Raw genomic sequence first — 27,412 nt, forward strand, 5'->3', positions numbered from 1 at the left:
ATAACGTCATGTGCGGTTTAACCCAAAGGTTCAAGAGCAGGATCCCCCTGATTCCCCTCAGTTCTCTTTCATGAAGGATCTGGATGACATCGTTGCTCCAGAAGACATGTTTCTTGACGATCCGTCGCAACAAGTGCATTCAAGGGAAAAGACTCCTGTCCATAAGGAGTCTAAGCATAGAAAGAAGGAGCACCATAAGAAGAAGAACCACAGGCAGAAAACATTCAAGTCGGGAGACAAAGATGTGAAATTCGACACCTACAATGGGCGGCGTGATAATGACAAAGCGTTTGCTTTCATCCGCCAATTCGAAGTTGCATTTGCTGAAGGGAATTTTAAAGAAAGATCCAAGCTTCGCCATGTTAGTATGTACCTAAAAGGCACCGCCAGCAATTGGTGGTTAACCCTTATCCTGGAAGTTCGCAAACCTCAAGATTGGACTGCTTTCAAGAAGGAGTTCTACGCACAGTTCCTTCCTCCAGACTATGAGGAAGAGGTAAAGAAAGAATGGGATCGACTTTCACAATCGGAGAACGAAACTGTTCCACACTATGTGGATAGGTTTTGGGACGTTCTCTTGAAAGTCACTCCATTCAAGAAGATTGACGATTCGGAGAAGATGCGCAAGTTTGAAGCAGGTTTGCATGAAGCCTTGCAAAAGGCTATGAAGCTTTACCCTCGAGGTAACTTGCAGATACTTATGGAATCAGCCCGCATAGCTGATGGAATACATGACAAGGGTACTCCCAGGAAGATGGAGCAAAGCACTTACCATGCCAAGCAGAAGGCTCTCCATGAGCAGCCTACCTCTACTTCTTCTTTTCAAAAGAAGAAAAGAACCGCCTCCGAAGCAGAAGCAAAGCCAAATCAGCCCAAGAAAGGGAGATATCTCTCTCCTGCTGAGTTACGAACTTACATTAGTGAAGGAAGATGCTTCAAGTGTGGACAAGTTGGTCATATGAAGGGTGACTGTCCTACCAAACCTCCACAACCACCCTCTTCCAATGCAGTCCCAGATGTACAGGGAAATACAACCAAGGATGGAAAAGAAAGAGCTCTTCTTAAAGCATGGGGTAGCATCAACAACCAACGGGCTCTCATTTTGTTTGACCCTGGCAGTACAGACAACTTCATCTCTACCAAGCTAGCTGATGACCTGAACTTGCAGCCCAATCGTTTTGGAGTTTCTACTCAAGCACAATCCACTTTCAAAGGGCAGAACTCAAACTCTACTCCAATCATAGGGAAGTTGAATCTAAAGATCGAAGACTACAAAGATCAAGAGTCTTTCTTACTAGCTTCACTTGAAGGATGCGATGTTATCTTGGGAATGCCTTGGCACTACAAGATGCATCCCATTCCGGACTATGTTCAGAAAACCTTATCCTTTGCTCATAAAGGAAAGGAGTATCTTGTACTTGCAGATGCAGGTGACTGGCGTATTCCTATCGCCAATCACATTGCCATCAAGAAAGAAATGAAAAAGTGTGTTTCAGCGTACTTGATTTTTGCAAGAGAGAGATATGTGTCTGTTTCACAACTTTCTTCCTCTTTAGAGCAAAAAAGACTTAAGTTATTAGAAAGTTATAAAGATTGCTTTGCAGATGAACTTCCAAATGAACTCCCACCTTCGCGACTTGAGGATCATACAATTGATTTGATCCCAGGAAGTTCTCCTCCAAATCAGCCCCATTATCGAGTTAGTTTAACGCAACAAGAGAAAATTCTCAAGCAGGTTAACGAACTTTTGGAGAAGGGCTTAATAAGGCCTAGTACTTCTCCATATTGTTCACCTGTCTTGCTAGTACAGAAAAAGGATGGCACATTCCGCATGTGCATAGATTATAGATCTCTAAACAAGATCACAATCAAGAATCGATTTCCAATCCCTCGGATTGACGACATTCTTGACAAGTTACAAGGAGCAAGTGTTTTTAGTCGTATAGACTTGAAGAGCGGTTATCATCAAATCCGCATAGCTCCTCAGGATGTGCATAAGACTTCATTTAGAACAACCTTCGAATTGTATGAATTCTTAGTGATGCCTTTTGGACTCACTAATGCACTAGCCACATTCAACAGAATGATGGATAGAATCTTCCACTCATATAGAAGATTCAGAGGCGTTTTCTTTCATGACATCTTAATCTTCTCAGAGACAGAAGATGAACACTATAAGCATCTCGCCTTAGTGTTTGAAGAATTACGCAAACACAAATTATTTGTGAATGCTAAGAAGAGTGAGTTCTTTTTAAAAGAAATCCACTATTTGGGCCATATAGTGTCTCACAATCAAGTGAAGATGGACCCTGATAAGATTCAAGCAGTTGTAGAATGGCCTACGCAAACTACAGTACATGATGTACGAAGTTTCCTTGGCCTCTGTTCCTATTATCGGCGTTTCATTCGAGCTTTTGCCGCGATAGCACGTCCCCTCCATGACCTGACAAAGAAGCGGATTCCATTCCATTGGGGGTCTGGACAAAAACAAGCTTTCGAAAAGCTTAAGTATCTACTCAGTCACGGACCTGTTCTCATTGTCCCTGATCTTCGCAAACCTTTCGAGGTATACTGCGATGCATCTGGAGATTGTGTAGGAGCAGTTTTGAACCAAGAGGGTCACGCGATAGCCTATGAAAGTCGGCGCCTTAAAGATGCAGGGTTGCATGTCTCCATATACGAGAAAGAGCTAATGGCAGTAATTCATGCTCTTTCCATTTGGAAACACTATCTATTAGGAGCTGATTTCATTATCAAGACAGATCATCAAAGTCTTCGCTACTTTCTCACACAGAGAAAGTTATCAGAAAAGCAGATGAGATGGGCCAACTTTCTTTCAATGTTCCATTTTCAGATTTTACACACTTCTGGAACGAAGAATGCAGTTGCAGATGCTCTCTCCAGGCGTCCAAAGATCAATGCACTAACAACAATTTATCATGAGGAACTAGAATCTCTCAGCGAGATGTATCCTCAAGATCCAGACTTCGCCACAATTTGGGCAGATCTTCAAGCTGATCACTCAAGGCCACCTTATTCTATTAGGGATAATACACTCTATCGTCAACAAGCAATATGCATAGCTCAGCCCTTCCGACAGAAGGTGATGGATGAAGCACATAATTCTCCTTATGCCAGGCATCGGGGAATTGCTTCCACCACTAGTGCCCTCGAAAGGTATTTCTTTTGGCTAACACTCCGTGCGGACATTGAAAAACATGTACGTGAGTGTCTAGTCTGCCAAAAAGTAAAATATGACAGACATAAAGTTTATGGCAAGCTTCAACCGCTCCCTGTGCCTAACACGCCATGGGAAAGTATTGCCATGGATTTTATTACAGATCTACCTAGATCCAAGAATGGAAATGATGCAATCTGGACTATAGTAGACAGATTCAGTAAGCAAGCACATTTTCTTCCAGTAAAGAAGACGATCAAAGCTGATCACATGGCTAGAATATTTCTAGCTCAGATTTTTAAACACCATGGATTGCCAAAGACTATTGTCAGCGATAGAGATCCCCGTATAACTAGTCTATTTTGGCAGGCATTGTTCGAAAACTTGGGAACTAAGCTTGATTTTTCATCAGCTTATCATCCTCAAATAAATGGTCAAAGCGAAATCGCTAATGCCACTGTTTAAGATCTCCTCAAGTACTATGTTTCGGAACGACAATCCCAATGGGAACAGTACTTACCAATAGTTGAGTTTGCGTATAATAATACCATACATTCCTCAACCGGTAAAGCTCCCTTCGAAATTATTTATGGGAAGCCACTCTTACTTCCAATTATGGTCACCAAAGAAAACATCTTCGCCGCAGATGAATTTGTGCGCAATACTATTATGGTCACCAAAGAAAACATCTTCGCCGCAGATGAATTTGTGCGCAATATTCATATTGCCCATCAACAAGTAAAGCAAGCGATTCTTCGTACTCAAGAGCAACAGAAGAGAAAAGAAGACAAGCACAGAAGGAATCTCTATCTTGAAAAAGGACAATATGTCCTACTTCGGTTTGAGAAAGCTAGATTGAAAAAGCGGGTCGGCAAAGGGAAAGTTGTCAAACTTTCCCATAGATTTTACGGCCCTTTCAAAATTACAGATAAAGTCAATGATGTGACTTTCAGATTGGATTTGCCTTCTAACTGGCGCATCCATAATGCTTTTCATGTCAGTCTCCTCCGACCATATGTTGGACCTCCTCCAGTGACACCAGTACAAGAAGATCCTCCAGAAGTCGAAGAGACTGAGGAAATCCTTCAACCTGAACAGATATTACACCACTCGGAGAGACAACTCAAGTCGGGGAGTCTACATCGAAAGTATTTAGTCAAATTCAAGAATTACACTCCTTTAGATGCAAAGTGGATGACTGAGTCCGATCTTAAGGACTACCCAGACATCTTGCACAGTTATTTTGACGCTCTACAATTGAGGTCAAATGTTTAGTACCAAAAGGGATGTAACTAAGTCAGACTTTGTAAATAATTAATTTATTTACGAGAAAAAAATTATCTAATTAGTTGTGTGCACATTAGAATAGATTTAGCAGTTCTGGGGCCTCAGGTGAGCCCAAGTTTGGGCCAGTGCACCTCAGGGAGACCCTAGCAGAAAATACCCTGAAGCCCTAGAGATTGGGAAATCGGGTCTTCAATGAAGGGGTAGATAGTAGCCTCAGATTTCAGACTCAGAAAATTACGCGCGCTAGTGCAAGCACAGGAATGAGATGGGGTCCTTAGACTATTAACCCTAAGGCTTGATTATTTTACGGCCTTAGGATAAGTTAGTTAAAAGTATTCTTAAGTGATTTTGCACTGGACCAAATGGCTGGACAAGTGCGAACAGGTAATGCCAGAGCATTGCTCGTACGGCAACGCGTTAGGGAGCAGATAAAGTTTTCATTTGTTGCATCTATGTGTGCAGTTGTGCACTTAATTGCACATTTCATTAACTAGCATAGGATTTTTAAAGTCAAAAGTTGCATGGTTTTTAAATTTTAAAGTAAGTGTGCCACTTGGCACACTTTCCCATGCAATTTCTCTCTCGCTCTCTCACTCCCTCTCTTCATGCTAGCGCCCCCTCTTCTAGGAGGCTATAAGAGAGCAGCCCCTCCCCCTCTTGCTAGGTTGGCAGTGCACTACCCCCCCCCCCCCAAGTTGACCATCCTCTACGCAGTGAAGCTCTCCATTGAAGCTTGAGAGCAACACCTTGTGGTGTATGTGGAGCCTCTGAGCACCCATCACCTAGAACAAGGCCTCTCATGGTTGCTTGCAGCTTTGGGAGAAGTTTCATCGCGTAAAGTAGTAGAAAACTCTCTTTCTCCCTTGTCTAGCTGCTGCGAATTCCCTGTTTTCAGCCCCTAATCACTTGTATTAGGGTGTATTTCAGTAAAGTCTTAATAGAATCTCATTCCCCACTACCTACTCTACACATACACCAAGTTTGGAACATTTCCATCGCGAAAAGGACCTCCAATTTGGCATTGGAACACGCTCAGGTAACAATTTTTGGTTATGTGCAGAAAATTACAGCAAGCGTGTGTGTGTGTGTGTTTTGCATGTTTCTATGGTTGGTTAATTGCAGGAATGATTACGTCAAAGTGGCACAGTTAGCGGAAGATAGACCCTCATTCGTGAGAGCTTCCGATGAGTTTTGTGGAAGGTAGACTCTCCCCTACGAGAGCTTCCCAAAATCTTGCAGAAGAGGATAGATCCTCTCAGTAGTCAGAGAGCAGTTCTTCTACTCTCTCAGTCAGAAGCAGAAAAAGGACAAGAAAGAATAGAGGACGGGCTTTCGCCCCGTTCCTGTGCTTGTAAAGATTCTCCCTTAGTAATAAAGATATTCTCTTTATAAGGGGGGGACCAGCCCATCTTCTGGTCCCCAATGAAGTGTCAAGCTTTCTCTCTCTCTCTAATTCTCTTGAGCATTTGAAGTGCAATTAAATGTCAGTTTACGCTTCCGTATTTTTGTGACACTTTTACTTACGGAAGGGAGAGCCTTCCGTTCCTTTAGTGAGAAAATGCAAGTGGTCACAAACAAAGTGGATAAACACTGTGAATAAAGGTGCTAAGACTGAGAGATAGAGAGAGAAGAATACGACACCAAAATGTTGTCAAACCCTCCTCCGAAGGCCCCACTCTCTATGGCGAGAGCGGTCTACTTATGATTGCACAAATCTCTACAATGCTTGGACTTGCCGACGATGTCGACGACGATGAGGACAACGACGAGATGGGCTGAAATCTGAAAATGCTAAGGGTTGAAATCTGCAATCTTTATCTGCTGAAAACTGACTCTATGTCGGTGACGATGTCGATCACGACGTACAACGAGGACGCGCTGAAAACGCAGATGCTGAAATCTGCGTTTTCCGGGCTCAAACTGTAAACTTCGCGGGATCTAACCGTGCGGCAAGGATCTACTGCAAGAAGGTGAGATCTGCGAGGTTCAGGGTTCTACTGCAGAAACTGATTGCTGAAAACTGAAAATGCTAGTCCTGGGGCTGATTCTGTCGCGAAGATCTGCAAAACCGTTGAGGCTGATCTACAAACCAAAGATGCTAGGGCTGAAAATGGGTCTTGTTGCAAACACGTTGTGGTCTACCAGTTCTAACCACTAATGCTAGTGCCGATCTGTCCTTTGCTGTCGCCAAGCTAACACAGATGCAAAAACGCTGGCTAATCTGGGCTCTTGTCCAAAAACGCTAGCTCATCTACTGTGATGCAAAAACGCTAGAGAATGTTGGGGTCCTGCTAAGAAGTTGCCTGTGAGCAAGCGCTCTTGCTGCCTCTTCTGCCAGAAAGTGCTAGCGAGGTTTCTATACATACAGACTTAGTAAATTTGACCTACCTAGTTTCCAACAAAAGTCACTTAAAAATAATAAGTGAAAAATGTCAAAAATAGGGAAAATAGGTTTAATGCACTGTAAAAATGCTCCTAATGGGTTCTGATGGAAATCTGATGATCATGCGTGTGCAACGAGAGGGTATGCATCTAATCTAAGTGTCTGGACATGCACGGTCTGCGAACAGACTCACAAAAGTGCCAGATCACTTTATATTCTAGATTGACTTGACTGAACTAAACCCTTGTCATGCTGCAGCTTGTCCACGAACACATAGGGTTGGATGTGTCACGTGACATCCCCTCCTTTTCAAAGTGAGGTATTGGTACCGAACTGAATGGCGTAGAGGGAGATCGCCAATAGTGTCTGGATGAATCCTGGGAAGGACTCTTCACCGGCACTCTGATGTTTGGGTCGTGCGATACTTGAACTTCATAAAGGTCTGCAACGCTTGCTTCTTTGGGCCGCCCCGAAAGCGACACAAAGTCATCTGTGGCTCCTTCAATGCTTCAACTTCGTCTATAGTCATGCGTCCACCTTCTTCAAGATTCTACGAGAATGAAAATTCTTGAAACCACTTCCAACACAAAGACATAAACATACCTATTCCATGTAAAGTGATTGGAAAAATTCTAGTCTTCTTTAAAGACTGTGCATGCAATGTAGATGAACATAGAGACGGAGTGGCAAACCGTTCATCAAATGCATGCAAACAATGAGATCGAATCATGACTTTTTTATCTAAATCAATCAACTGTGGCAAATCACAATGGACATGCCATGCTTGATGCTAAATCTTTCTTGTGCTCTTTCTACAACTGTGTCGTGCCAAGGAAGAGACATGGAATGTGACTTCCTTAAATGCATACTTTTCAGCTTTTCATGAGGAATCCGCATACATCCGAACTCATTCATGAGTGAATCGTGCTCAACGTACAATATCTCATGCCTAAGAAAAGAGATCACATAAAGACACTGACTAAAATACACGAAACGATAAATCGCGAAGAACCGATCTTGGCTCTCGAGCCTAGGTCCAAAGAACCCCCACAAGAAGATTCGATCAATTATGAAGACCCGATCTTGGCTCTCGAGTCGAGGTCCAACGAACCCTCACAGAAAGTATTATGTGTTCGAATGATTAGTCAACACGCATTGTTCGAGTGTTTCATTCGTGATGCTTTCTTGTATTTTAGTCACCGTCCTTATGTGATCCCTTTAAGGTGCAACGGAAGTGAATGTTGAACTTTGCTCAAGATGAGTGCTCCGAACTGTGCTCAAGGGTTCCTTTTACTTACGAAAGGGAGAGCCTTCCGTTCCTTTAGTGAGAGAGTGCAATGGACACAAACAAAGTGATGAACACTGTGAATAAAGATGCTGAGACTGAGAGATAGAGAGAGAAGAATACGACACCAGAATATTGTCAAAACCCTCCTCCGAAGGCCCCACTCTCTATGGCGAGAGTGGTCTAAGTAAGCCCATCTTGATATAGCTGATTTCTTTTTAAGATGAGATCCTTTAGAAGCTTCATGTTGCTGCTTATGTTGCTAATGATTCCAATAAGAAGTAGGTTGCTTAGAACCGTAACATTTCCAAGAATATTCATGCTGAGACTTTTTGCTGCTCGCACAAAGGTACTTCGTGTCTCGTTGTTTCTGAGAAACCATGCTTTGGGTGAGAAAATTTGGGCTAGAAAACCTTCCATTTGTTCGGTTCAAAGATTTGCATCTGCAACTGCTCCAAGCGAGTATTGATTGATGCGAGGCTTGTCGAAAGTGCTGCCATCTGCTCCTTGAGAACAGCAAGGGTGTCCTCGGATCGGCCTTCTCTGTCCTGAGATGTCGGCATGGTCCAGTCTCACAGGGAATACCGAGGAGAAGCTGGAGAATGTGCGGTATATGATCGGGTGATCCCGATGCCGAGGTCTCGCCGAGCTCTTCCAAGAAATTTCAACCCAAATTGGACGTTTACAAATCTTCGACCTTGTTGATCGGAGGTGGGTACTGTTTTGGAGAATCTCGTGGACAGGAAGAGGGTTATCCAGCTGGTCAGCCATGGTGTACATAAAGAGGGCTGCCAGCGCTAGAAGAAGGGGGGAAGGAGCAGCGCACCGCAATATACAATGCTGTTGGCTGGTCGTCATGTTATTTTACATAAGATTATTAGCAAGGGGTGTTCACTGTTTTCACACAAGGGGTTTAAATTTTGGGGGTTGGCAGGTAATGTGACTATTAAAATTGAAGTGCGTAAAATCTGCTGGCTGATATCGTAACAAAAAAAACTTATACACTGCTGGTGTTTTTTGACGTAAAAACTCCAGCGATGACTTTATTGGTTGACGAAGAGGCAGCCCAGCGACGTAAAAACTTAAAAGGCACATGCAGCCTAGCGCTTCTATATAGCCCAAGTGACGCTTCAGTTCAGCAGGGTAGAAAAATAGCCAGCGCCAAGAGCCATGTCTCTTGGGAAGGATGCCGGCGTGGAAGAAAAGAGGGGGAAGGCTGCCAGCACCCTTTCATGTGAAGGGATGCATGAAAATTTCAGCAAAGCAGCCCAGTGATTTCATTAGTACAGAGTGTGGAAAAGCAATTGCGCAAAGGGGTGCGAGCAAGGGACAAGGGATGACCTTTCACGAAGAGGCATGCCCATTGATGTGCAGCAGTCAGCAAAGGTATTCAGCCGCCAGCACACAGAGAGCCACACCAGCAGATAGATATTCCTATATACGAAAGGGTGCCAGCAAAGTGAAGAGGTGCGTAAAATGTCAGTAAGGCAGCCCGCATGACGAGTGCAACAGCCAACGCAATGAAGAAAAGGCACCCGTAGCCAGCGCTAGTAAAAGGGGGTGACTCTTGGGGAAGAGGTGCACCACTTCAAGCAAAAGGGGCACGGTAGAAGAAGCATAGCATGAATGGTAGCCGATGAAGAGGCACCTTGAAGAGGCACGGATGGCTACCAAGAGGCACAACTCGATGAAGAAGTGCCAATAAAGAGGTGCATCGCGAGGCTTCCATCAAGAAATTTCAGCACGCACATCGGATACGCCATCCCTCCATATCGCTGCATTATGTATGTATTACAGGTAGTGTAGGGTAAGAGTTACCTCATGCTGTGTATAGGTGTGTATACCACCTTCTTCTGCTTCCATACAACTCCGGGAAGGGGATAGAGTGTAGCGGCAAGGGTGAGAGGCTCACAACCTTCGGGTCTTGGGAAAAAATTTGCTCTGACAAGGGCGTTCTTATATAGAAACTGAAGAGACACGATGAAAAGACATAACCATAGGTCAAGAGACATGACTCTAGGCCAATAGTCGTGTCCCTCTGCTGTAGAGTTGTGACCTTTCGATGTAAAGGTGTAGCCATTCTCTCAAGAGGCATGGCTTTCCGCCGAATAGGTGTCACTCTTGGGCGAAGGGACGCATCCTTTGGATGCCATAAAGCCTCCTTGCATGCCTCTGTAGCAGCAACATATTGTGCCTCTGTTGTAGACAATGCAACACACTTTTGTAGCCTAGATATCCAAGAGACTACTCTCCTTGTGAACGTGAAAACATAACCTGAAGTAAACTTCCTGCAATCCGCATGACTAGCATAGTCTACATCTGTAAAGCCCGCCACAGATGACTTTCTACTTGCCAAAGCAGATGCACAAATCCTTTATGCCCTTGAAATACCTCATAATACCCTTCACTGCTTCCAATTGTTTTTTGCCAGGATTGCCATGTACCTGCTAACCACTCCCACCGCAAATGCAATATCCAGACATGTAGCAACCATAGCATACATCAAACTACCAACAACTGAAGCATACGAAATCTTAGTCATTTCATCCTTTTCATCATCAGATGTAGGGTTGTCCACTACACTAAGTTTCACATATGGAGGCAATGGTATACCAATTGCTTTTCCCCTTTCATATGGAAACGCTCCAAAATCTTGGATACATATTCCTGTTGCGACAGATAAAGGAAACCTTTTGACCTGTCCATATACGCATTCCAAGAATATGATTGGCCTCACCGAGATCCTTCATATCAAAGCTGTTGTGTAGGCTTTGCCTCAACATGTCCAACGCATGAACATTCCAGCTTGCAATCAGCATATCATCCACATACAAAACCAAGATAATCAGACTGTCCTCTGTTGCCCTCTTGGTGTACAAGCAGTGATCAATCTAACTTCGGCTCACCCCTTGAGATTGCATGAATGTATCAAATTTTCGATACCATTCTTGAGGTGCCTGTTTCAACCCATACAAACTCCTTTTGAGTTTACATACCATCTTTTCCTTCCCTTTTGCGACAAAACCGTCAAGCTACTACATATAGATTTCCTCATGCAAATCACCATGTAAAAATGCGGTTTTTACATCCATCTGTATGAGTTCCCAATCCCCTGATGCAACCAAGCCCAAAACAATCCGCAAAGTAGTCATCTTGACTACGGGAGAAAAGATCACATCAAAATCAATTCCGTGTTCTTGCTTGTACCCTTTGACAACCAATCGTGCCTTGGCAAATGCACCAAATCCCAAGTATCATTCTTCTCCAGAGATTCCATTTCCAACAGCATGGCCCTATACCATTTCTCGCTGTGAGAACTAGTCGATGCTTCCTTCACGCAAGACGGTTCACCACAATATGTCAACATGACATAATCAGCACCAATAACAAATCTATGGGGCTGCCTTGATGGTCGGGTTGACCTCCGAACCAAAGGCTCCATACTTCCAGCTTGTTGTCCAGCCTGCAAATCTGCAGCTTGTTGTCCAGACATTTCAGACTAACCAACTAATTCAGACTGTCCAGAGTCTGACTGTCTTGCATGTTGTCCTGCATGCGAGTTTGCCAGTTCTGATTGTCCTCATTTGTGCTGCTCCGACTGAGGACTATGATGGGCAATTTTTGGCTGAGCTTTTTCAGCACCATTCCCTGCACTTTTAAGAGCATCATCAGCAATTTGCTGCTAACCATTGGGCATACACTGTTGGCCAAAAGGTACATCTTCCCGAGAAACAACTCTTCTGACTTCTTCAGTCCTTTGAGGTTGTTTGTGCATGCGATCCTCCCGGAAGATTACATCATGGCTACGGATAATTCTCCTCTTTTCGGGATCCCATAATCTATATCCCATTTCACCATCATCACTATATCCTAGGAATACACACTTACAAGACTTTGGCCGCAACTTGTTGCAGTCTTCCTTTCAAATGTGCAAAAAGCTTCGCAACCAAACACTTTCAAATGAGCGTACAAAGGTGGCTTGCCCGACCACGCTTCCTGAGAACTCTCCCACCCAAAGACATGTGTGGTGATCAATTAATCAAATGTACGACTGTCATAACAGCCTCTCCCCAAAACCCATGGGGTAATGCAACATGAGACAGCATACATAGGACTTTTTCTTCAAATATCTGATTCACCCGCTCTGCAACACCATTCTGGGGTGGATTATGAGGAGCAATCAGCTACCTCTCTATCCCTTTACTGTCACAGAAGTCTCAGATTGACTTTGACACATACTAGTTAGAGAGGGAGAGGATAGCTTCGACACAGTGTTTGTGGGTACAAAAGACTTGTACCTCTTTTGGTTTTTTCTGATAGATATAGAGTAGGATTATACAACCATCCGATAAGGGTGCGAATATACAACCGCCCAATGAGGGTGCGGACAAGCACATGGCCCTTTATCCCAACATTCGAATGGATTTTGCCAAGGTTGAAGCAATCAAGACATGGCTAGACTTAAAGACTGTGCATGATGTCCGTAGCTTATTGGGATTATGCTCTTATTAGAGAAGGTTTATCCGAAACTTTGTTGAGGTTGCTTCACCCCTACATGCTTTGCAAAAGAAAGAGGTCACTTTCAAATGGACACAACAAGAGATTTCACCCTTTAATCTCTTGAAGGAAAAGATGACTTCAGATCCAGTAATTGTTTTATCAGATCTCAAGAAGTCATTTGTGGTCCAGTGTGATGCATGTGGCAATAGAATTGGGGCAGGGGTAATGCAAGATGATCAGGTAGTAGCCTATGAAAGCAGAATCTTGCAAGGGCCCAAAAAGACTATGCAAACCTATGAGAAAGAGCTATTGGCTATGATTCATGCGCTTTCTACCTGCTAGGTGCTGATTTAGTTGTCCAAACAGACCATCACACCTTGCGATACTTCTTGACACAGTCAAAGTTATCTGAAAAGCATACACGATGGGCAAACATCCTTTCTATGTTCCACATTCAGATTATGCATGTGGAAGACGAGAAGAATGTTGTGGCTGATGGTTATCAAGAAAGCCACAAATTTCAGCAGTGTCAATTCCTTATCATCATGAGCTTGATGACATGAAGGAACAGTATGCTACTGATGAAGAATTTGCAAGAATCTTTGAACATTTTGCAAGATGGACAATGCCATGAGCACTATCTCCTCAAGGACGGTTTTATGATGATGCATGGCAGACTATATGTGTCACAAATTGCTGACGTGTCAAAACCCTAAAGAATGGAGCCAACTTGCAAATGCTGGCCGAGGGGCCTAAACCCTAAGAGAACAAGTAACAGAAGAAGAAGTCCTACCAACTTATGGGGACCCCGTCCGATGGGGCCCCAGTGACATAAAGAAAGTAAAATAAAGCAGGACCCACATACACACACAGCACTGATGACGTGGCAGCTGTACGGCAGATTTCCGAAAATTGCATTGACATGATGACGTGGCAGGTTGTACGGATTTCCGCGTTTTGCGCTGGCTGATGACGTGGCAGGGTTCTACGGATTTCTGTGATTTATGTTGGTAGCTTTTTGACTTTGCTTTTGAACCAGGTGCTTTTGAGTTTGAAAGCTTTTCACTGTAATTGCTTTTTAGGCCAAGGGCCTTTAAATATGAGGTTAGGGCTCATTCTCTTGCATGCTTCCTGGAGAAGGTGCAAAGTCTAGAGTACCGGCTTGTACTGTGTTGATGCAATATAAAGAAATACCAAAAGAGGCGCCAAGGTTTGGGGCTAATACTCTCTGAGGTGGAATTCCGCCACTCCGTGTCGCGTGTCGTCTCTCTCTTTCAGTTGTTATTGAAGTGCTAAAAGTCTGTTCAGTCTGTTCTTTTCTATTGGCACGTGGTGCCTGTCTTGTGACACTGGTATCAGAGCATCACGCGTGCTTTTCTGAAAGCATATCGGTCCTACAAAAGAGCAGACAGAGCTATTGGAATTTTATTTGAGGTATCGTCGCCCTCCAAACCGGACGTATTAGCCACTCCCACCCTTACTTCATCGCACATCGGGCGCGCTCCCGTCTTCACCGCTCAGGTCTTACAGGGCATAAGTCATTAAGAACCCAAGACTTAAAACTCATGGATTCAGCAGAATATTTGCAGTTTTTGCTCGACGAACTCCACGACATTCTTTCGCGGCATCCTCAACAAAATCTTCTGATGCTGCAAAGTTTTCAACAATTTTTGAACTAGATGTTACCCCCTCTAATGACCCAGGTGGTACCTCCTCCTCCGCCACCAGAAAGTACGAGAGCTTCCAACTAGCAACCTTCTCAGCCGTCTATTCCGATCGGGGGAGTCTTCAGGAATATGATGATACCATCTGACCCTGATCCAGTGCAGCCGCCATTGCCCCCACCACCACCACCGCCGCCACCAGGCTACAATGGTTGGAGCCCATATGGATCCCTTATTATCCATACCTAGGATATGCGCCTAACCAACCCAAAGATTTCAAAGATGGTGGCACGACAGTCAAATTTCTCACTTTTTCCGGGGTGAAAGATCGCAAGAAAGCATTGCAGTTCCTACAGCAATTCGACAACATCTATGCTTTAGGGAACTATACAGAAGAATCCAAGATTTCTCGAGCAGCAGGATTTCTTGAAGATAATGCCATGCAATGGTGGAGTTCAATCGCGACACAACCGCATGCTCCAAGGACCTGGCAAGCTTTCAAGACAGTTTTTGCACGTAGTTACATGACTTCTATGTTTGAAGTCCGGATTTTGGCAATGGGGCAACTTGAAAATGCTTGCCACTGAAACCATGGACGAATATAACCAAAGGTTTCTCGACGTGTACCTTCCGGTGTCCTTTAGATTTGTTCCCTTGGAGGCCCAATGCGAGTGATACAAACTACCATCACCATTGCAACAATATTGTCTATCCAAGCAAGTCTCTACCATGCAAGAACTTATGGACCATACCGCAATCGGCTACAAACTGATGAAGGGAAAGCTAGAGTTTACCACAGAAGAATCTCTGGCCACTAACCACAACTCTCGGCAACAACGAACAAATTCTCGAGTCTCGTGAAAATCAACCGCAAAGGCCTCGTTTGACGCCTCAACAACGAGACACCTTACTACAAGAAGGCCGATGCTTTGAATGCTTTCAAGCAGAGCATAATCATTCTAATTGTCCCAAGCGCACTGATAGACCAAAGGAGCCGACACCCGCACCAACGATCGACAGAACCCAAGCGCCACCTCCTACTAAGAGAGCTAGACCCGCTATTGGACTAGTTCTTGATATTTATGGCATACGCCTTGAGAGTACAAATGAATTGTTTCGAGCATATGGCAAAGTCAATGGCTTCAAAGCCCTTATTTTCTTTGACCTCGGAGCTATAGAGAACTTCATCCATCCAGAATTCTTAAAGCAGATGCACTTTCATTATGATGCAGAGGGTGGAGAAATTGAAAAAGCTGCGCTAGCCACACGGCAAACTCAGAAAGTAGTATCGCTCATTGGTGCTCTTCCAGTGACTATTCAAGATTATCATGGAAAAGCTGATTTCCACATCATAAAGTTGGGCAATTGTGACGTTCTATTAGGCATGCCTTGGCATGACAAGAATGATGCGACTCTCGAGGTCCGGAACCGAACCATCACCGTGATGCAGAAGGGCAAGCCAGTCGTCCTCCAAATTCGGTTGTTCGAACCAAACCCTGAATGAACTCTCTAGTTGTTTTATAGTTAGATACTTTTGACCTTTGTTTGAGAAAGTATTGTTTGAAATTTGTTTGAAATGGATAATATCAATTTTGAACCTGTCTTGGTGTCGATTTGAAAGTTTGACTCTAGTTTTGAAATTGGTTTCAACGATTGGTGATTTTACTCCCGGGTGGAGTAGTAAGAAATGATGTTTGAGAATGCTTGTTCATACTCATGGCCCGGACCCTTGTGGTTATTTGCGGGGGGAGTATTGAATGATTGAAAAGTGTTGTTTTTACTCATGGCCCGGACCCTTGTGGTTATTTTACGGGGGGAGTATTGTTGTTGTGCCTCTCGGCCCGGACATGGATGGTTATGCGGGAGGAGTATTAAGAAGTCTGAGCAATGGTTACTCTTAGCACCTCCAAACGACGCAGGTTGCAGTCTGGGGGGTGTTTGGTTGTAAAAGCCCTCTATATCTCCCGGCCCGGACCTTTTTAGGTTATGCGGGAGGAGTGATGAGGGAGTCGTCGAATTTCTCCCGGCCCGGACCTTGTTAGGTTATGCGGGAGGAGTGTTCATCGACGGCTTCATGTTTCTATGTCTTGTAACATGCATATGTGAGCATTTGTGTTGCATTGTGATGAGCCAACCACTGAATATTCCTAATTGGAAAACTCCCATACTCTTTTGACGTCCACCCCTGCTGGTATTGCTTCGAAATAGTTATGGAGGTCAATTTTCTCCAAGTAACCGGCCATTTTGCTTTGGACAAATTCATTGAGCTCTCTTGGCAGCATTGGCAGCTCTATTACATTGCCTTCATTGTCTTTGAACACCCCCTGGTAGATCTTTAGGTCGTTTGACTCTAACAAATCTTCCTATATCCAGGTGCTGGTGGGCTTTAGTGCATCAAGACACCCGTGGAAGATCAGTACGGTCTGGGTGTGATGGCTACTTTTACTACACCGGAATATCAACAGTTCCGATCGGGAAGAAAGGAGAAGCTAACTCCTTGATCAAAACAGCCAATAGGAGAAGCTAACCCCTTGATCAAAAGAGCAGAAAGGAGAAGCTAACTCCTTAATAAAAAGAGCACACTGATTGTCCCTCAGAATGTCCCTCAGAAATTTTTTAGCTAACTTGAGTTGCTTTGCAAATATGTTGTAATCACGGACGATAACTCTCTTTCAAGAAGGGGAGATGTCACAAACTGCTGACGTGTCAAAACCCTAAAGAATGGAGCCAACTTGCAGATGTTGGCCGAGGGGCCTAAACCCTAAGAGAACAAGTAACAGAAGAAGAAGTCCTACCAACTTATGGGGACCCCGTCCGATGGGGCCCCAGTGACATAAAGGAAGTAAAATAAAGCAGGACCCACATACACACGCAAAACTGATGACGTGGCAGCTGTACGGCAGATTTTCGAAAATTGCGCTGACATGATGACGTGGCAGGCAGTACGGATTTCCGCGTTTTGCGCTAGCTGATGACCTGGCAGGGTTCTACGGATTTCCGTGATTTACGCTGGCAGCTTTTTGGCTTTGCTTTTGGACCAAATGCTTGTGAGTTTGAAGGCTTTTCACTGTAATTGCTTTTTAGGCCAAGGGCCTTTAAATATGAGGTTAGGGCTCATTCTCTGGCATGCTTCCTGGAGAAGGTGCAGAGTCTGGAGTACCGGCTTGTACTGTGTTGATACAATATAAAGAAACACCGAAAGAGGCGCCAAGGTTTGGGGCCAATACTCTCTGGGGTGGAATTCCGCCACTCCGTGTCGCGTGTCGTCTCTCTCTCTCAGTTCACTTGTTATTGAAGTGCTAAAAGTCTGTTCAGTCTGTTCTTTTCTATTGGCACGTGGTGCCCGTCTTGTGACTGTGTCACTAGGCCATTGCGACATAAGGTTATGGTAGAAAGTCATGTCCCACCGTATGCAAGGCAAAGTGGTATACATGCGACAGTGAAAGCGATCGAGACATTCTTTTACTGGCCTACTTTGAGGAGAGATGTGTGGTATATCATGCAAGTATTTAGTGACGCCTTGGTCTCACAAATGCTCTTGCAACGTTCAACAGGATGATGGAGAGGAATCGGGATCTTTCAAGAGCAAAGACAATTTGTGGACACATTCTTTGATGACTTCTCCAAATCTGAAGCAAAACATCAAGAGCATTTGTCGCAAGTGTTCAAAGCACAAAAGAATACAAATTGGTGCTCAACAAGAAAAAGAGCAATTCTTTCAACAAGAGATGCACGTTTTAAGACACATTGTTTCGTCCAAGGGTGTTAGCGTGAATCCAGCTAAAGTGGCAGCTATTCATGATTGGCCTACATTGAGGAATGTACGGTTCATCAGACAATTTGCATAGATTACTTTGCCGTTGCATGTCTTGACCCAGAAAGGGATACCATTCACTTGGGGACCTTCACAAATTATAACATTTGAGAGAATCAGGCAGAAATTGACTACTGGCCAATGTTGATTTTTTCGTACTTAGGTTTATTATGATACTTGTGAAGCAGTTTGGGTGGGGCCTTAATGCAAGGGGCCATGTCATAGCTTACAAGCAGTCGAATGTTGTCAAAGCCATAGAAGGTTCCGCACATTATGAAAAGCAACTCTTAACAGTCATTCATGCTTTGAGAGGCGTTGCATTACTTACTCAAGGAAGACTTTACAGACCTGGACCATGAGAGTTGGAGATACGTAAAGGGCAATGAGACTTATTTCTATTGACACAGCTCAAGAAGGATGTGGATGAGTTTGTGCATACCTGTTAAGTATGTAAGTACAACATGGACAAAGCGACACGACTCCTATAGCCTTTATTGCGAGAGTCCACGTGTGTAGAAGCGTGAGAGAGAGAGAGAGAGAGAGAGAGAGAGAGAGAGAGAGAGAGAGTAGGCACAAACGCTAGTTATGGTGAAGAGGGGGCGATCAGCCCCCCATGACTACCATGAGCAGAAGACCCAATACAACAACCAGATGATATATGTGATCTATGAAAGTGGGTACCCCACTGGCCCCATAAATTGGTGCCCAAGGGGAGGTAGGGCAATGCCTAGAAAAATCCCCCACGACCCAACAAGAAAAAGAAATATATAAGAGGGCGCCCGGACAATGGTGAGCGGCCGCCCGGAGTGGACGCCCGGACAATGCAGTCTAACCATGGGAGAGTCTAGCGATGGACTTCATCTTTGAGCTTCCCAAGACTAAGAGTGTGGCATGATGGCATTTGGTCTATCGTGGTTAGATTCAACAAGCACACTCATTTTGTACTAGTGAACAAGACAATGAAGGCCGACCATTTGGCCAAGCTGTTTGTCTCACACATTTTTTGGTTGCATGGAATGCCTAAGTCTATTATTTCAAATGGAGACTTCAAATTTACCAATTTATTTTGGCGAGCACTATGTGAGAATGTCAGTACTATGCTCAAATTCTCTTCCTCGGTTCATCCACAGACCGATGAACAATCAGAGATTACAAATTCTGTGGTATTAGACTTGTTAAAGTGCTCTCTATGTGAAAATAACACTCCACGGGAAGTATTTTCCATTGGTGGAATTAGCTTACAATAACCCTATTCACACTTCGACGGGGAAGGCACCATTTAAATTTTTCAAGGGTGGCAGAAAGGGTCTACCTATTTTGTGCACCAAGGACCCACAAATTGTACAGGATGTGGAAACTCTCTAAGCCAAGGTTAAGGAGGCTTTACTGAAATCTCAAGAACGACATAAGAAGTGTAAGGAGAGACTTTTTCCAAAGCTTCATTGATCAATGATGTATCCTTACGATTGAAGTTGCTAGATACTTGGAAGATTCACAATGCTTTTCATGTGAGTCTATTGAGACCTTTCAAGGATGAAGTGTCAACGAATAGAAGCGTGTTGCACAACAGGGAAGCCACTCCACTTCTTTATTGCACATTGCCAAACAAGGAATAGAGTCAATCAATTTCTCCTTGAGATTTTGGCGGTGCTAACAAGCTGATAGTACTCTTTTTGAGTAACTTTATGATATGTACATAAAAAGTTGACCATAATTTGGGGGATTATGGTTGGAATTCCTTGAAAACTAAATGAATTATGTTCTCTTACAATTGTTTCTTTGTCTGAGTATGTGTGTAAGATGAAATGTCTGCTACGTTTTGTCTTCGTGATATGAATCAAGAGTGATGAGATTGAATGCATCGAGACATCCATTAGAGATCAGCATAGTCTCCATGTGATGGCTAAATACCTCATAATGATCATTGATATCTAAGATCTCGACGCGGATAGTGATGTGAATGTGGTTGTGATTAATCAGTGACTTGTATCTATGTGCTAGTGCATGGTTCGAGTAGTCAAATGCATGTATGCAGAAAGTCGGTGTCTACCAAGCTATTATATAGTCCACTATTTGTTTTGCAAGTGTCATCCAAGGCGATTACTCTTCTTTTAAAGGGGGTATGTCACAAAATGATGTCATGGCATGATTGGTAGCAGCAAGACAGAGGGTAGAGAATAACCCTACAAAATACCGAAAATCACGATAAGAATCACGGCTGGAAAAGTGGGCCGTATGAAGAGCAGACGGTACAGTGCTGACATTGCACATCTTTTGGACGTCAGTTAACAAAACAGTTGACTTCCAGCTTTTGGAGTTGACTTGTTTTAGCAGTTATTGCTCTCGGGACGCCTAGCTTTTGGCATCAGTTGCATCTTAACCCATGGCTTCAAATATGAGCCTTAGGGACTCATTCTGTCGGATCACGTGCTTGGGCGCACATCTGTAGAGCTTGCCCCCAGAATATAAAAAGAAGTACCAAAATGTGCGCCAAACTTTGGGGCCGATGCATCTAGAAGTAAAACTCCGCCACTTCCTGTCTCAACTGTAGTTAGTGTTATCAGTTTTTAGATATGTTCATGTGTCTGCTATCAATTTCCCACTTTGCGAATGCCTTGCTGGTTACACAATGGTTGACTACAAGTTACACCTTTACTCTTGGATCAAGAGCAGATTCATGGAGTAGTAAAAAGCAGCTCTGTTGTCACCTTACCTTTCACAAACTGGTGGCAGTGATACATGTGAGCCTTTGGGTGTGGAGATTACTCTTGAAGCCTGCTTCTGCCGGACAAAATTAGGTCAACGATTCGGTATGTTGCTCAGCATGGCGGTCCTCTAACAAATCAAGAGGACTCTCAACCTGCAGAAGGGCCCTGCAATGTGGAAGGTCTATTGGGGCACCCTCTTAGATTGTAGCGCTGATGAGGCAACTTCACAACACACGCACACTCAAAAGAATTCTGCAAACGTGCATGGAAGGATCCGCAACACCCAGAAGCATAGCATAGCATATACATGTAAACACAAGCATGAATTTTTCAGTGCAGATGGAATACGTTGAAAGCTACATCTGGTCTAAACTGTGTGCTATTAGCTCAGAACAAAGACAAGAACAAGGAAGAGAGGACATACGGTGGGCATGGAGAGAGAATGAAGTACGGACGGAGAAGCAGTGTCGCAATTCTTCGAATCGTGTAGTTCAGGAGCTGGCCGGTCCTCCATAGCTACGCAGCAGCAGCAGAAGAAGGAAACAGGGAGCTTCGCATGACAGCAAGAAAGCCTCGTTACTCTTGTCTGCTGCGCAACGAGCCCTGCTGCTGCTTCCTTCGTCAGCTTAAACTTGCATTACAATAAGCAATTCCATCTTTGCTTGCATAGTACTTCTCTCCTGTTCTGTTGTTGTGTATCATTGTTGTTCTTTCGTAAGAAATGCTTCCTCTGTGGCTCAAATCGCTGCCGTGTCAGCTCTCATACATTTTGTACTTCGGCATCTTGTCCACGTCAGCCACCAGATTTTAGGAAAAATTACAAAATACCCCTTTAATTTGTGGAAATTCTCAAAATACCCCTCAAATTTCAAAAATTCCCAAAATACCTTTGTATCTATTTTAGTTGGATTGTTCACGATCTCCTAATCTTTATTCTTTTTTGACAATGTATATCCGTTTTTTAGTGCTTAGCATGTAATTTGTCACAAAATACCTCCCAAAAAAACACAATTATGTCTAAAAATAATGAAGCAATTCATCTCCAAAGCCTACATAACCAGCTCAAATTCTAGTTTTAGTATCTTGTATTCATAGACAATCATTCTTCTTATGAAAAGCTACAATTTTTTTAATCTTTGGATAAATTTACTCTCACAACCAGGGGTATTTTGGGAATTTCAAAAAATTTGAAGGGCATTTTGGGAATTTATGACAATATGAGGGGTATATTGGGAATTTTTGAAATTTGAAGGGTATTTTGGGAATTTCCACAAATTAGAGGGGTATTTTGGTAATTTTCCCTAGATTTTAACGTTGTAGCCTGTAGGAACAATCCAATGAGACTTGAATGATCTATCTAACGAGTCTTGAACTCAAGAAGAGGCGCCAGATTAGTGGCTACAATGCACGTATGCCAACACTCGAATTGGCATGTGGCTCATGGTGTGAGATTTGTGGCTACAGTAGCACACGTACTCCAATCCTCGAATTGGCATGTGGAGAGACTCAATTCCATTATCCTCTCTAAGTAATGCTTGACCACTTTGTCCATGTTAGCAACCAATTGCTTGTTTTCACCACTCGAGCATTCCATCTTGACCCTAAACAAAGAACTAACATGGCCGAAAGAAAGGTAGCACTAGCGTGCGAATAGAGCAAGTTTTGTTGAAGAATGGTGATGTGGTGAGTGTGAATGTAGCTTTATAAAGTTAACATGGTAAGGACTCAAGTAATAGTGGGAGGTTCTCTTCTTGTATATTTTTCCCCTTACTTGTGAGTGAAGTCATCAATGGGGCCTTTATCAATGATAGCTTCTACATACACTCTTGTTCTTATGTATGAGAAGGTTAAACAACTCAAATTTTTGAAGAGTCTTGCAAGTCATGTAATTTTGTGGTTAACATTAAACTAAAGATTCGAAAAATGTTGTGATAAGTGGTGTTCTCCATAAATATATTTGGTGAGGATATTTCAAATAAAATGAAAATTACAATTAGAGTAATAAATACAAATAAAAAGTTAATCATTTATGCATCAACACCATCTAAGAATTGTGGTTTAATGATATTAGCAACAACAAGATTGAGTATTTTAAGAATAAGCTAGTTATATAGGCCCTAATGGCAAGGAGGGGCCACTTAGAATGGGAGTCACACACCACAAGTGAGTATTTAGAAATCAAGGTGAGGCATTCAAATGAGGATTTTATGAGGATGGTGTCAACTTCAATGCACTCTAGGTCAATGGGACACATGTTGCCCACTATGATATGAGGACATGCTATGGGGTATACTTGAGATTGCACATAGAAGCAAAGAGGAAGGCAAAGAAGACAATGCACACAAATCAGGTCCAGCCTGTCCCCATGAACAAATGAGCTCCAACCTTGTGCATGTATTTCTTTGTAGTAGTTAAACTAAAAAGGTGAGCTCGAAAGAAGAGATACATTGCACTTATGAAAGTTTGTATATTTAAGAGAGGTTTCCTATCGTAAACTAAGAGCTAAATGGACTTTGTTTTTTATTGTAGAAGTGGAGGCTACCCAAAGTGAATGAGTTTTTGTAGTACATATCCACTCATCTATCATTATACAACAATCACACACTAGGTCATATTTTTACGAACAAAATGTTCACGGTGGGTTAAAAATTAAGAAAAAATATTAGTTAATTCCTATTTTCATAACATGCCCCCAAGTTTGAAAACAATTGTCCTCAGTTGTACCACCTCAATCGATAATCTATACAAGAATGTCATTTATGTTGCCTCAATCAATGCAATGATAGCATTGAAGAACTTAAAGATTCCAAACATATGGTCCCTCTATTGGTGCTCTACAAACATGTGTTGCCTAAATCGGTGATCTATATAAGCATTTTTCCTCTGATGATGATGCTCTTTGGATTGATCAGGGTGTCTATATCATCCTCATTGTTGGACTTTGGAAATGAATTTAGGTCAAGTTCTGTAGTGTCATCATCTTCATCATCTTCCTTGTCATCCTCCTCCTCATCATCTTTGTCTTAGCTTGCTTGCAGGAGTTTAGTCAATGCTTGATTGGCTAGTGTATTAGCGTATCTAGAAGCAAAGTCTTCCAAGTCAGTCTTCATATCCTCTTTCAGACTTCTTATCTCATCCAGACTTAGAGCTATGTTGCCTTCAGTTACCGTGATATCTATGAGAGATTGGTGGATATACTTATCCAATATTGCATGTCTCACAATCTTGTTTATGGCTTTTAAGCTTTCAACACTTGCTTGCTTCTCGCTAAGGGTGGATTCATATTCAGTGGTTTTTCTCTTCAGATCCCTTGCCAATTTTTTGTTATGAGACTTCAGATTGGATTTTATTGCTCCCAATTCTTCGTCATCCTCCTTCAACTCCTTGATGGTCTTTTTGTATTGCTCCCCATTTTCTTGTTCTTCGTGAAGATGGTTTTGGAGCTTAAGAAATTCATATTGAAGGGAAGCGGAAAAGCACCTACAAGGTAGAGAGAGAGAGAGAGAGAGAGAGAGAGAGAGAGAGAGAGAGAGAGAGAGAGAGAGAGAGAGAGAGAGAGCACATCACACACACATGGTGAGGGAGAGCTAGCTCTCTTCTAAAGGTCAGCAGAGATAAGTTAGTGATGGGCGGTGGACGACCAACCAACATGGCCAACAAACCAACATTATCCCACTTGATGGCCAATGTGGGAGGCCGTAAAACTATACAACTTGTACAAGTAGTGAAGAATACCGCGTCTTCACTCGATGCCCATCAACTAGCAGTAGTATTGAAGCTGATTGCTAGAGAGATTTTTAGTGAGTGAATCCGTTGTATTCTCTAATGTATGTATCTTCACCAAGTCAATCTTCTTGTTCGCCAGGAAATTGTGATTGAAGTGATAATGCACATCAATGTGTTTTTTTCTTGCATGAAACATTAAATTCTTAAACAAAGCAATAGCACTTTGATTGCCACAATGAAGAACTGGTATCTTATGCTCTAGTCCAAGATATTTCACTAAACGAGTAGGCCATATAGCTTCTTTGCATGCTTTACTCAAAGCAACATACTCTGTCTTTGTAGTGGAAATTGACATACAATCTTGAAGAATGGATCTCCAAGAAATAGCAGAACCAACAAAAGTGTATCATTGATTTATGATTGTCAACACAGCATGCATCACTATCAATTTTCCCCTAATGGATAATTCTCCATGACCATAGCATAATTGTCTATCTGCTATGCCACTCAAATATCTGAGAATCGATTTGACAGCATCCCAATGCTTCTTTCCTAGATTGGACATATGCCTGCTGACAGCTCCCACTGCATACGCAATGTTGAGATTTGTACCACCATGGCATACATGAGACTGCCACAATCTGATGCATAAGGAACCTTAGCCATTGCGGCTTTCTCCTCAACAGATCTAGGACAATCATTCTTACTCAATTTCAAATAGGCAGGCAATGGAGTACTCATTGACTTTCCCTTCTGCATATTGAAATGCTCAAGCACTTTTTTCATATACTCTTTCTAAGACACATATAACAATCTGCTCTTATGATCTTGAGTAATGTGCATACCCAAAACATGATTGGCGTCATGCAAATCTTTCATGTCAAACTAAATATGTAGCTTCTGCTTTAGGTCAACAATGTCCTTTTTAGAATGACTGGCAATGACTATGTCATCCACATAGAGAATAAGCACAATAAGCTATCCATTCCGCGGTCTTTTCACACAAAGACATGGATCCTTGGTACTACACGTAAGTCCTTGGGACTTTGTAAAAGTATCAAACTTATGATACCACTGCATGGGTGCTTGCTTTAGACCATAAATACTCTTCTTTAGTCTGCACACTAAATGTTCTTTGCCTTTGTGCACAAACCCTTTCAGGCGACTGCATATAAATCTCCTCATCGATATCACTGTGTAAGAAAGCTGTTATTACATCCATTTGAACTAGCTCCAGGTGCTCTATGGAAACTAATCCAAGCAACAGTTTCAGTGTCGCCACCATGACCATTGGAGAAAATATTTTCTCAAAATCTATGTCATACTCTTGCTTGAATCCCTTAGCTACTAACTAAGCATGCCCAACATTGGATGCAAACTTCCATTTGTAGACCCAAGGCAATGCTTTCTTGCCTTTCGGCAATGGAACCGAATCCCAAGTTTTGTCCTTTTTGACGCTAGACAACTCATTTTTCATCTCAAGTTCCCACTGAGGATTATCCTTGGCTAGCAAGGCCTCTTTGTAACAAGAACGCTCACCTCAGCAACACAAAACCCACACCACGAACAGACTGCTCTGGAAATTTGAGGCTCTCTGAGATCATCTTGACTGACTAGTAGTAGCCTGCTTATAGTATCTCTATCATTAAACAAGAAGCTCTTGAGTTGTATGCATAGGAGGTGATACATTGTAGAATGTGACCTATTGGAATTCAACCTCTTTTATTGGTTGTGTGTGCATCTTAGTCTCATTGAAGACAACATCATTGCTACAAATAACGGATTGACTCTCTGGATCCCACAAATGATAGCCAAATTGACCATCCAATCCATAGACAATAAAGATGCGGTTTCAAGATTTTGAATCTAGCTTAGCACGACGCTCCCTAGGTACATGTGTATAAGCTTCACAGGCAAATGTCCAGAGTCTCGCTGTGAAGCTTATACACATGTACCTAATTTTTCAATCCAACAAAGAAAAATAGACCCATTCAATGCTTCAATTTCACAAATTTTGAATCATGCTAAGTGTGCTTAAAGAACGTGCAAAAGGAGTAGTACCATGTTTTATATTTCCTTGGAATAATTTGGGAATGAGTTTTAATGAGATTGGTAATTTCAGTATAGATATCTATTCACACTTGTGATGTGTTACATTAAAATTGTTGGATTTGTAAAATGCGCCAACTTATCCCATTTGATGCACTTAGCATACCATTTCAACACTTGGTATCATGTATTCCTCTTTGTTGAATTCTATTTTACCCATGCATGATTTCCTTTGACTTCTATATAAGTGGGATCCCTAATTCAACAAAGGGAACAAGTCTTGCAAGTCTTTTTTTAAGTGACTTCTTCTACTGGATTGGGAAGATAGGACCAATCATCTACAAATTCACTTAGTATTGACATATATTTTAATGCTTTTCGATCTCTTTTTTGCTTTAGGCGCTATCATTACATCTTTTATAAATTATTGGAAGTTGTCTAGACTAATGGTGTAATCCTCACCCCAAATATATTTTTGTTCTTCTCTAAAAATTGTGTTTTTTCTGGCTCCTTCTCAAAATAAAATTTATTTGTGCTTCATGCAATGCAATTATATTCTTATTTATGGATTAGTTATGGTCTTATAGATGATGTCTCTTGTTGTTGCAATTTGTTCATCTATCCAAGCATGTAATTTTCTTATTGTGTGTTTTTTAAGGTGGAATTGGTATGAGCGGCATGGCTAAAGCAAATCACTAGCAAAGATTTCTCTCAATGTATTAGCCATGCTATTGACACAAGGGGTACTGAGGAGGACCTGCTTTCCCTAGGGCCTCTTTGGCCTCAAGAGAGTTAACAATGTAAGGTGCCTCCCTACC

General features: G+C 42.6%; 1 protein-coding gene across 4 annotated transcripts in view; it reads right to left on the reverse strand.

Moving 5' to 3' along the window:
• The window catches only part of LOC147450358 (P-loop containing nucleoside triphosphate hydrolases superfamily protein), a 73,726-nt gene extending 52,175 nt beyond the window's left edge, over window positions 1-21,551 (reverse strand). For 3 of the 4 annotated variants that reach the window (XM_086519598.1, XM_086519597.1, XM_086519596.1), the window contains exon 1: window positions 21,244-21,551. In XM_086519598.1, coding sequence (XP_086375724.1) covers window positions 21,244-21,333 — 90 coding nt within the window. In that variant the 5' untranslated portion in view covers window positions 21,334-21,551. Of the gene's footprint in view, window positions 1-20,824; window positions 20,985-21,243 lie in introns of all 4 variants that reach the window. The other variant, XM_086519599.1, reaches the window with a different exon arrangement.
• Between the last annotated feature and the right edge of the window lie 5,861 nt (window positions 21,552-27,412).

Source organism: Adiantum capillus-veneris, chromosome 9 (assembly GCF_014529385.1).
Source record: "Adiantum capillus-veneris isolate H3 chromosome 9, ASM1452938v2, whole genome shotgun sequence".
NCBI classification, from domain to species: domain Eukaryota; kingdom Viridiplantae; phylum Streptophyta; class Polypodiopsida; order Polypodiales; family Pteridaceae; genus Adiantum; species Adiantum capillus-veneris.